This window comes from Pseudonaja textilis, chromosome 8 (assembly GCF_049901715.1).
Source record: "Pseudonaja textilis isolate UNSWEBS1 chromosome 8, rPseTex1.2, whole genome shotgun sequence".
Taxonomy (NCBI): domain Eukaryota; kingdom Metazoa; phylum Chordata; class Lepidosauria; order Squamata; family Elapidae; genus Pseudonaja; species Pseudonaja textilis.
Window position 1 is genome coordinate 5,789,700 of NC_141997.1, and position 12,037 is coordinate 5,801,736.

General features: G+C 37.2%; 1 protein-coding gene across 1 annotated transcript in view; it reads left to right on the plus strand.

Annotated features, from left to right (window-relative positions):
* The window catches only part of PCYT1B (phosphate cytidylyltransferase 1B, choline), a 94,153-nt gene extending 89,942 nt beyond the window's left edge, over positions 1-4,211 (plus strand). Inside the window, exons 7-8 of the mRNA XM_026721313.2 lie at positions 1,059-1,247; positions 2,743-4,211. Coding sequence (XP_026577098.1) covers positions 1,059-1,247; positions 2,743-2,955 — 402 coding nt within the window. The 3' untranslated portion in view covers positions 2,956-4,211. The remainder of the gene's footprint in view (positions 1-1,058; positions 1,248-2,742) is intronic.
* The last annotated feature ends 7,826 nt before the right edge of the window (positions 4,212-12,037 follow it).

Genomic DNA, 12,037 nt, shown 5'->3' on the forward strand with positions numbered 1-12,037 from the left:
GGACTTCACCTGGGTTGATGCCACTGATATTCATGCTCCTCATTTGGTCCATGATTTCCATGCTTGATTTCATCAACGTCCTCATCTGCCTGGTCCCGGGGGAGGGGGCCCTGCAGGGGGGGATAGTGTCATGCCCCTGGTGGAGACTCAGGAAGAGGAGGAACAGCCAACAGGGAATGGAAGTGTGGCTCCAGAGGTGGTGGAGGAGGCTGGGGAAGGGCAGAGGCCGGCTGAGCAGTCAGAGGAGGATCCAGGCCCATCCCTTATCCATCCTAGGGCACAGAGGAAGGAGAGGATTAGGGTAAAACGTGGTCTACTCAGGAGGAGAGATCCATGATCCTCTTCATGGGTTGCAGGTGTGAGATTTGCATAAGAGTTTGGACCTGTGTGCTAACAGACGCTGGAGACAAATTAGTGTTTTATTCCTAAAGAAGGCTTATCTTGTTTGGCATTCTTCCAATGGACTGTACCTGGTTATCTTCCTGAAGTTGGCAAGTATCTATCCTGGTCTGTCGTGGAACTTTATTCAGTGCGGTTTGTTTTTGGTTTTTGCTTCGTTATCAGCTCTTTGAATTTGAACTGTTTCTTTCCTTTGAAATGTTATTTTGAAAATAGTTTACTCCTCCACTGTGAACAATTAAACAGTGAAGCCAAGTTAAACGACTTTTATTTATGTTTTGATTTTTGTTATATTTCTGATATACTCTGGTTCATCACATAAAGCCTTAGTAAGACCACACCTAGAGTACTGCATCCACGACCCACAGGTTGAGAACCACTGGTGTAGGGTCTCCTGCTTGGATGGGGGATTGGACTACATGACCTGCATGATCCCTTCCAACTCTGTTAATCTGTTAATCTCAAATAACCATATTGATTTCATCTATTCAATGCTTTTTTCATGGAAACTATATTTCTATTCCCTGTAATTTTTACTATCTTTAGTACTCAAAGATGTTTACAGTATGTAAATATTTAATAGAATGTTGCTCATATGAACTTCAATATATAGTGACCAAATTTCTTCATGTCTCATGTTACCTTTATTTTTTTATTAGGAGAAGAAATATCGTTTTCAAAATCAGGTAGACAAGATGAAAGAAAAAGTGAAGAATGTGGAAGAAAGATCGAAAGAATTTGTGAATAGAGTTGAAGAAAAAAGCCATGATCTCATTCAGAAATGGGAAGAAAAGTCTAGGGAGTTTATTGGCAACTTCTTAGAACTATTTGGACCAGATGGAGCTTGGGTATTTATTTTTTCACACATACATATAGTTTATAAGTTATTGATGAGTCATCTTCTACACCCCAATATCTTGAAAATAATAGAGAAATAAAGCATGCTTTATCTACTCAAAGCAATTAATATAACAACAATACAACAGCAAAATTATATCGTGAGCTAGATTATATTTAAAAATCTTTCAACATTCAAAATCAGGTTCGAACAACTCTCTTAAAATGCCAGGGATTAAATCTGAGGACATTCGGATGCAACATATATTATTAAGTAGTAATGTAAGATTTCTTACTTCAGTTTGTAATGATACATGCTAAAAAAGCACTCTACTATATACAGTAGTAATCAGTAATACTGATTTTTAGGAGATAAAGTTGCATATAATGGATTTGATTTCACAATAACTGTATTGGCAAACCAGCTTCAGTGAAAAGATCTTTTGGTTTTTTTGTACAGCATGGCAGTACCTATTAAAGTTTAATATTTGCATGAAAGCCTTTGTAGTTAGAAGCCACATAAAATAATCAGCTTAAGAGTACAACTTGAGTTAGCATTGTTCTAGAAAAATAAATGATATTGCTATGGGGCAAATTAAGTCTATGAATATTGTTAAGTTTTCTTTTCAAACATTGATTTCAATGCTGACATTAAATATAGAAGATTAATTCACGTCTTGATTCATACATGTGCATATGTTACTATGCTATTATCAGTAATATATTTGAACTCTCATTCACCTTCAAGCAGATAGAATTAGGAATATATAACATTGAAAATGGAGAAATCAATCCATTAGAGTTTAATCTTATTTCTTTTTTTAAAGAGTAGGAAGTTCAATTGTTTTGAACAACAGTTATTGGTGCTGGCATGAAAAGCTTTATAAAATATGTTTCTTGTGTATAAAATAGGCAATGCTCTATGTTGCAATATTTTGGTTGCATTTATACTTTTTAATTTTTTTAAAAAAGTGTGTGAACTTGCATGGGAAGGATGCATAAAACAAACCTTAATTGTGCTTTATTCACACTTCTGGTTCATAAGTGTTTAATTAGTTTTTTTGGCTTTTTCATTATTTTTTATTTTAAAAAACCCACTGTTTTCCTACCTAAAAATCCTCCTCGTTTCCCCAAGAATTTAGTATGCTAAAAATAATATAACATTTAACCCTTGATAAGTCTCATCACATGATGAAAGAAAATTTTGCTTGATGTTTTATTTTTCCCCTTCTCAGAAACACTGTAAAGCACTCAAATAATGTAAGAAGAGTGCTCCAAGCTCACCTGTGATCCTTTCCTTCTCTCTGCTACTTCATTGCCCCTTGAAATCCCTCCTACCTTGCATATACTTTGGCTACATCAGTTTTTTGGGGGAAAGACATCTCATTTACCCATAAAAACAAACATAAAGATAAAAAGATTATTGGGCAAAAACAGAATTAAGAGAGTGAGCTGAGGATATATCTATTACTGTATCCATACATGTCCACATTTCTTTGTTTCCAGAAGCAGATGTTTCAAGAGAGGAGTGGGCGCATGCTTCAAGCCTTATCTCCAAGGCAAAGTCCCACAAGCAGTCCAACACGGGGACGTTCCCCATCACGTTCCCCGTCTCCTCCTTCCCCTTGGCTCTTCAGAAAGGCTTCACCACCTTCCTCTCCAAAAGTTGCCTCAGCATCCATTAGCAGCATGAGTGAAGGAGATGAGGATGAAAAGTAAACAAGGGAAAATTTGTAGTAAAAGAAAGAAGAAATATACCAATGGCTCTCCATACAGTTCAAAGTAGAAGAAAGAAAAGGATGCATAAGATGTTTCTGAAAAACAAAGTTATTGAGATTATTGGAGCACTGAAGATCTCAACTATAAAGTAGTACTTGCCAAAGGCCAGCCTGTCAAAAAAAGTCACATATGATGACAGAATATATAACAACGTCATTATTTTCCAACGGTTATGAATACTTTTAAATGCAACTGCAGCTATTGCTGCTTTAAGCTGTTGGACTGTTGTGAGGATTGTTGGTTGAAAGGTTAATTCGGCAAATGTTAAGAAGGATTTTTTTTTTATTAAACAAGGCACATTTAAATTTGAATAACACTGCACTCTACTAAAAAGTTGTATCTCACAAGAATAAAATGAAGTACTGCCTAGAAACAACAGAAGTTCCTACAGTGCCAGGAAACACTCAAATAAAATCATGCCATTAGAATTAAGCTCTGTCTTTCACAGTTGACACAATATAGGTCTACTGAATTTGATTAATATTGCTTAATGAGCAGGCTTTTGTAGACACCAAGAAAGTTATTTAATGTGAAAAAATGGACATGTCCAGTGGTGGGATTCAAATTTTTTTACTACCAGTTCTGTGGGCATGGCTTGATGGAGGTTACAGGGGAAGGATACTGTAAAATCTCCAGTCAGAGGTGGTATTTGCCAGTTCTCCAAAATACTAAAAATTTCTACTACCAGTTCTCCAGAACTGATGAGAACCTGCTGAATACCATCGCTGGATCTGTCCTCCAAAGCTTTTTTTTGATTTTACAATTATTATTCAATATGATTTTATATCTGGTGAATTTGGTAAATTAACTCACAGTGCATGGTTCAATTCATTAATTAATGTTTATATCATACACTATATCATTTAAAACAATTTTTCCATATAACATATTATTACAAGAAGAAGAACCCAAGTGGATAATGCATACCATTTATTATTTCAGATAATAAACCTGGAAGAAATCAAGGGTGGCATGAGTGCTGTCCCATTTTGGTAAAATGTTTGGTAATGTGCATGTAATTCTATTAAGAATCAATGTATAATTTTTCTATAGAAGCAAAGCATTATATTACAACTGACTTTTTATTGCCAAAATATCATATTAGATTTTAGTAGTCAACTTTTCAGCAACTACAATCAGAGCTTTGTTTTTTGCATACGGACTTAATAAAACATTTTTTGTTATTACATGCCGCTATATATTCTAGAACAGAGTTCCCCAATGTTTCCAACTTTGCGAACCTGTGGAGGGAAGGGGGGGAGGAAGAGATGGCTCTGCGCAAGCGGCTGACAAGTGCACACAGCTCCATTTGCGCAAGGTACATATGCACCAGCTGCTCACTTAAATGGAGTGTGCATGCCCACGGTGCTCATATGCAAATGAGGATGCGTGTGTGCACTTGCCGGCCATTTCTGTGGCCCAGTTGTAAACCTTTCATGGCCCACTAGTAGGCCATAGTCCAAAGGTTGGGAACTCCTGCTCTAGAACAGCCTTTTCATACTGTCTTTCAGGTGTGCTGGACAATTTCCCATAACCCTTAACATACCTGAGGGTGCATTGGGGAAAACTTGTCTAGAAACACACATATGCAGCATATTGTAAGTAATCAGATCCTTTTTACCTGTGTCACTGGCATCACATCTACTGTTAATATTCAAAAGCAGACATGAGAAATTTACCTTGCAAAATAACACGGAGAAAATGATTGGAACTTCAGAATACTTCTTATGCAGCCCATTGTCTTTTTTTGCAAGGGAGTGGATCTCTTTGATAGTCCTATTGTGTTTGACAATGTTCTTTGAACACTAGTTCTTACTGATCAACTAAGAGTTGAAACATCTCCCATCAGCCTTTCAATTTTTTAAAATGACAATTAAGATTATCAAGCGAAAGAAATGATTTGTGATATTATAGCAGACCTGCCTAATTTATGCCTATCAAGCTTAATAAAGCCCACTAGTTGTAGCTATTAAAATGCACTTCAAATCAAACTGATTCCCAAGCCCGCATGGGAACATCTTTTTTTTTTTTTTGCAATAATACAAAGTGGATTGCCCTCACCTTCTGAAATGTTTCTTTGAGTTCCCATCTACTCTACCACCCTGTATTCCCTGACGGGTTCTCAATGAAATACTAAACCAATATTGTTCATCTTCCAAGCTAACATCCATCTCCACAAAAGTCTTTATTCTTTATATCTTGAAACCATGAACTACTGTATAAGACTGACAGACTGTATTTTGCTTCTTAATTTACAAATTGGCAGGCCTGTGGATTGATCTGTCTCTCAGGTGGTTGCTTCTACCTGGCCTTAAAATAATTAAAAATGCTAAGCAGAATCAGATCTGGGTGATGCTTGAATGGGTGCCACTAGGAAAAAGGCGGCTATAGGCTAGTTTTGAGTTAAAACAACATCCTAAAAGAAAGCAGTGACATGTTTTCAGTAGTGTTGTCAAAAACAATATGGGTGTTTCAATGTATTTAATAGTGTGAGTCCAACCTAAGACAGATTTAATTTTATACTGTAGTTATACACATAATGTAGTTTATAATGTAGTTATACATATAACTACATTTTTGATAATCTGTCCAGTGCTTGGTTAATTTTGAATAGAGAGCCTTCTGTTCAAAAATCACAGTACTCAACTGGAAGATTCAATTTTAAATCAAGAATGTTATATTTTATCTTAGATGGCTCTATAGAATTTTTTAAAGAAGGAAATAGCAAAGAAAAAAATATTCCAGTAGAAATAGGAGACATTCATATAACTACAAACATAAATCACTTGTGATGATTAAAAATCACTGAGCAGGTGTATAGTTTATATATGTGGTCACAGGTAGTACTATCCTTTCCTTTTAAATTACTTAACTGCCTCAGCTGTCCTCTGCATAAAAAGATGGAACATAGCCAGTGGTGGGATTCAAATAATTTAACAACCTGTTCTCTGCTCTAATGATCAGCTAGGTAGGCGTGGCTGGGTGGTAATATGGCTGGGTGGGCATGGCCAACTTAACATCGCTCAAGGGGTGCCTTGCCTTGCCCTGCCTCTCCTCACCAGGCCTGGCCCGACCCACCCCTCCCCTCCCAGTCATTCCTTGTCATTTCTGGCTGCTCATCTCGCTGGAGCGAGTAGGTTTCAAATTAAAAGGAATGCTCACCTTGGGCAAATAAATAACATCTTGACTTCAGGTTTGATGATTCTTGTAAAGTATTATTGTTCATTCTAATCTCCTTTCCTACTAACAGTTCCACCTCAGATTGTAATTTGCTACAACTTCTCTTGTCTTTTGCATCATTCTATGGGAAATCATTCTGAAATGTTATCTGTGGTGTTTGCAGTTTTACAAGTTTGTTTCCTCCAACCCTGTTTTCACATGCAATTCTTACAAGTTATTTTGATATTCCTTCCTCCTTTATAAACAAAGTAGTGGTTAAGATGCTAGCCTAAACACCAAGAGACTCTGAGATTTAGTTCCATTTTAGGCTTGAAAAAATGGCTGAGTGACCAGTCACTCTCTCCCAGCCCAAACCACTTCTTATGTTGTGGTTGTGGAGAAACTAAGAGGAGGAAGGAATATTAGATAAGTTCTCCACCTTGAGTTCCTTATAAAGTAATAAAGACAGGATAAACATCTAACAAAATAAATAAATCATTTGTGAGAATGATGTCCTTTTAAAGGAAAGGTGTGCCAACTGCCTTGTCACATGCCTTACACTATTGCATTTATTTCATTTTTATCCATTTTTTTCCTACTTTTTTTTCTTCATTGATGGCACAGCCTGTGAAATTCTTACTGTCTCACACGCAAGGTTATATGGGAAACATCAGGTAAATACATCCATGTGACTGACAGGCAATGGTAGCAGAAATCACTAAGCAGCTACATTAAGACAGAAAGGTAGAAGCACCAGGGTGCAAAAAGCAGAGGATCTAGGAGAAGAGAGCTAAGACATCCTGAGACAATAAAAGACAATCAAAATACCTCAGGTAAATAAAATGGTTGCTGCTATTGGATGGATGAAATGTGAAAAATATTTCTCTGTGATACTTAAATTTCAGACATTTTATGCAATTGATCCATTTAATATTATTTCCTTCACTGATAGCGAAAATTTTCTGTTTTGTTGATTTTATATTTTTTTAAATCTGTGCTGTGTATCAAATTCCAGTGAGCTCACACTCCATGTAAAGTAAATCCAGCACATTGACTTTTGTTTTATTGTGGCTGATCTCTCATATACAAGAATTGGTACAGGATGCCAAGTTTTAAATATTTTTAAAAATGGCAGTAAATAATGCAAAATTATTTTAAGGCAAGAGCAAGATATTTGATGCTTGGAAATGCAACTTTGATTTTTTTATTAAATAGTTAGACTGCTATTAGATATTACCAGTTAATCAAAATCAATTTATCTGACCAGTCTTTCGGGCTTTGTCTACATTTTAGGTGACATGGATTTTTGGTTGAAATTCTCAAAATTCCTACACTATAAATTCTAGACATTTTTATAGAATAATAAGAATTGGAAGGGACTTCAGAAGTCTTCTAGTCCAAACCCCTGCTCAAGTAGGAGATCTATACTATTTCAGACAAATCGTTGTCCAGTCTCTTTTTGAAAGTCTCCAATGATTGAGCACCTACAACTTCTGAAGGCAAGCTATTCCATTGATTGATTGCTTTCACCCTTAGAAAATTTCTCTTTAGTTGCTTCTCTCCTTGGTTAGTTTTCAACCAGTTTCTTGTCTTGCCTTTTGGTGCTTTGGAAAATAGTTTGACCCTTTCATCTTTGTAGGAGCCCCTCAAATATTGGAACAGTGCTATCATGTCAGCCCTAGTTCTTTTTTATTAGATTAGACCAGGGGCGTTAAACTCACATCCTCATGGTGGTGTCACGTGACATATCAGGACTTTTTTCCCCTTTGCTAAACTGGGCGGGGACAGCACGTGACGCATTTGGGCTGCGGGCCGCAAGGTTGACATCGTTGGACTAGACATACCCAATTCCTGTAACCGTCCTTTGGACATTTTAGCCTCCAGCCCCCTAATCATTTTTATTGCTCTTCTCTGCACTTTTTCCAGTGTCTTAAACATGGCTTGCTAGGTTTCTGCCACTTTTTTTTTCTTGTGGTGGAAAAATAGATAGGGCAGAGATTATAGGAAGCTATAACTTATTAATAGTCATTTGGAAGCCAAATCCTGGTTTGACCTTGCTATGAATGGATGTTTTAAATTTAGAAAACTGTGTGGTATGTATAGAATACTAAAGGTGTATGGAATTCATTCTAGTCATGCTTTCAAATATAAACAAAAACATCAACCTGTGCTTTTTTTCCAGGAAATAGTAATTCCATGTAACTCTACTAACCCTGGGAATTATTTTCTAATGATGACAATATATACAAATCTCATCCTTTCTTTCTGCTCTCTATTGTCACAAATTACCTTAAGCTTTTTCCTTGTTTATTTTTCTAGAATAAATATTTTTGTAGTTCTGGTCAACACCAACATATCAGGATTAAATCAGGATCAAACCTTCAGACCAAATCTTGTAAATCTCTAAATATTGTAAGCTGCTCAGAATCTTTATGGAATCAGGTGGCCCCCAAAAATCAATCATCAGGATTTACACTTAAAAACCCTGGCATGGAACAACTTTCTCCACCTGCCTTCAAATAAATAAAAAGGTGAGAACAAAGCATGTCTGTCTTTGACATTTGCCGCTCAAAGGTCAGTAGTCAGCTTTTTGAATCAGGGGTGGCAACTATGGCAACTTTATGATCTGTGAACTTCAACTCCCAGAATTCCTTAGCCAATCATGCTGATCATAAAGTTGCATAATTTTCCACCCAATTTTGTATATAAATCCAGCTTTAGCGTTGCACTTACCTGCACTTAATAGGAATAAAATCCAAGCAATATTACAGAATTAAGGTTTCTATTGTTTTCTTTAAAAACATTAGAAAGAATGTGACATGCAGGAGATAATCAGGGACAGATTTAAAACAAAATATTCAACTACTTTTTCTCCATGACTATATTATGTGGACACATCCAGAATGGATGCAATTCAAATTTTAATCGTCCAAATATTTTTGGTTAGACTGAACTTACAGCAAGCAATGGCGCTTCCAGCATTTTATTATGATGTAACACACTAACAAAAAGGCATGGAAATACTTGTATTCTCCTACCATCTTCAATTTCCAGTGATAGTAGGAATATTGATAAATACTTGAAAAGTCTTAATTTATATCATGGATTGCTGAGTAATATTGGCTACTTCACTCAGCAAGCACATTTTATCCCAAAGCCAAGTTTGCCTTTAAATCAGCGATTCCCAACCTTTGCGGCTTGGAGAGGGGGAAGGAGAGGGGAAGAGGGCTGTCTGAGCAGTGGGCCAGCGCGCACACCACATGCACACGTGCAGCTCCTTCAGGCTTCTCCACACCAAAAGCTTTTGCAAAGGGACAGAAAGCCTGAAGCACCATGAGATCACTCCCCTGAAGCCTTTCTTCCATTTGCAAAAGCTTCTGGCACGGATAAGCCTTTGGGGGGTGCAGTTTTGTTCTCCTTCAGAATTACCTAGGCTACAAAAGCAGATCAGGTGTCCTGCACAGGCAGTGGCAGTGAGTCAGCGAAGCTGAGCAGGACACACTTGTCTGACTCAGCCTCTGCTCTCACCATTCCGATTTTGGAGTATTGGGAGCAGACAGCTTGGCAGTCCAGAGGGGAAACCAGAATGTGTGAACTGCAGACCAGCACGCACATACGTGCAGCTCCACCCAAGCAAGATAGAAGCCTTCGGGGCGCTGGTGTCCGCAATACACACAAGTGGGGCTGTACACGCATATGCAAGTGCCAGCCTGCCTCTCACGTGGCACAGCTGTGACTAGGCCACAGCTCGGCAAGCCAATTATTACACCGGTTGAATCCCACCCCTGCTGAGAAGCAATGTCTGGACTGAGTAAATGGTTTCTAGATTGACTTTTTGAGGTTAAAGATAATTGAGACTCTGGGGCAATGATAGACCACTGACAGACTATTGAGCTATATTGGGAGCTATTGAGCTATATTGCAAGCTACAAGATGTTTCAGCAGGGGAAATAAGTGGGTTTCAAAAGGAAATTGTGTCGATGTTTCAAAGAATTTATGATATTATGACAAGGAATCACAGGGAGATAATGGAATTTACGAATAACATAAAATAGGAAGCTAGAAAGTGCTCCACAAAGGATAATGACTAATTATCAAAAAGTCCAGGAAACAGAGGAGATAATAGACCAGGGCAAAAGATACAATGGACAAATCTACAAATAAAACAGGAAGATTAGAAAAAGAAGGCAATAAAAACTTATGAAGCAATTCAGGGAAAATACATGCTAAAAGACCAAAAAATGATAGTGGTTAAACAGAAAGATATATTTGAAAAGAAAATAGAGATTTGGGCAGATCCTCTGGAGGTTTGGCAGCAAAAGTAGAGATGGAAGAGATATTTAAGCTAATCAGGAAAGATGCAAATCAAGATGAAGATCCAAGGGAGAAATTTGGGAGGCAAGCTAAGAAAAGAATAAGAATTGAAATATTAAAACAAACAAGAGATGATGAATAGAGGAAATGTTATATAACACAGGATTGATTGTACTAGGGGTTAGAACAGAGGCAGAAACAAGTAATAGGGGGAATACTATTATGCATATTTTATATAATATACTAAAAGTAATAGCTAGACATAAAGATAAAATGTTGAAAGATGGTGATATTATGTATGTCTTAATGATATTGTTATTGTCATTGGAATGGGGAACTAAAATATTTAACAATTAAATAATGAAGGTCTATATTTTATCACAAATATGTATAATAACATTATAAGTATATAAATGTGATCTAAGTAACAAATATTAAAACTCTCATTACTACTTGTATTTAAATGAAAATACCCTTACTGCCTCACTGTTCATGTATTGATATGGATACACACACACAAACCATATTTTAAGAATGATTTGGTATACAGCTGCATGTACTTAAAAATAATTTCTGTATTGGAATTATACTTCAAATTACATTAGGAAAAAATTGTAGAAAGTTAGCACCCACCCCTCTCCTAGAAGAATGAAATACTTTGTGAAATATTAAAAAGGCAGAATATTATATTTCCCTGAAAACATGTTTCTTTTTACAGGCAGGTGTCAGCACTCTTAAAGCCCTCAGTAGATGTCAGCACTTAAGAGATAAAGAAATAGCTAGCTCCATTCATAAGTAAATTCCCTGCAGCAAGGTCTGAACAAAGGTAGGATTAGTCCTCAGCCATAATAGGAATTGCCCAGAACAAAAGCTCCTTCATTGCATCATCTCAGTTGCACCACACACTCCAAGCTTCAAACAAATCTGGGACAACCTACAGAGCCAGCTATGACCCCTACAACAGCAAATAGAATATATGTTCTTGAATAGGAATGGGAAACTCAAGTTCAAAGCCCAAGATAATGTATAAATACCCCTCACTTTTATTTCCATGTGGTCAGCTGCCCAGAACAATGTGCTTGGTGGTTCTGTTGTTGTTAGTTGCAAAGTCATGTCCGACCATGTAGACAATGTTCCTCCAGGCCTTCCTGTTCTCTACCATCCTCTGGAGTCCACTTAAGCTCATGCCAACTGCTTCAGTGATTCCATCCAGCCACCTCATTCTCTGTTGTCCCCTTCTTTTGTCCTCAGCATTAGGCTCTTCTCCAGTGAGTTCTTCCTTCTTATTAAGTGGCCAAAGTATTTGAGTTTCATCTTCAGGATCTTGCCTTCTAAAGAGCAGTCAGGGTTGATCTCTAGGACTGACTGGTTTGATCACCTTACAGTCCAAGGGACTCACAGGAGTCTTCTCCAGCACCATAGTTCAAAGGCCTCAAGTCTTTGACGTTCAGCCTTTCTTATGGTCAAACTTTCACAGCCATATATTGCAACTGGGAAAACCATAGTCCTGACTATACGCACTTTTGTTGGCAGAGTGATGTCTCTACTT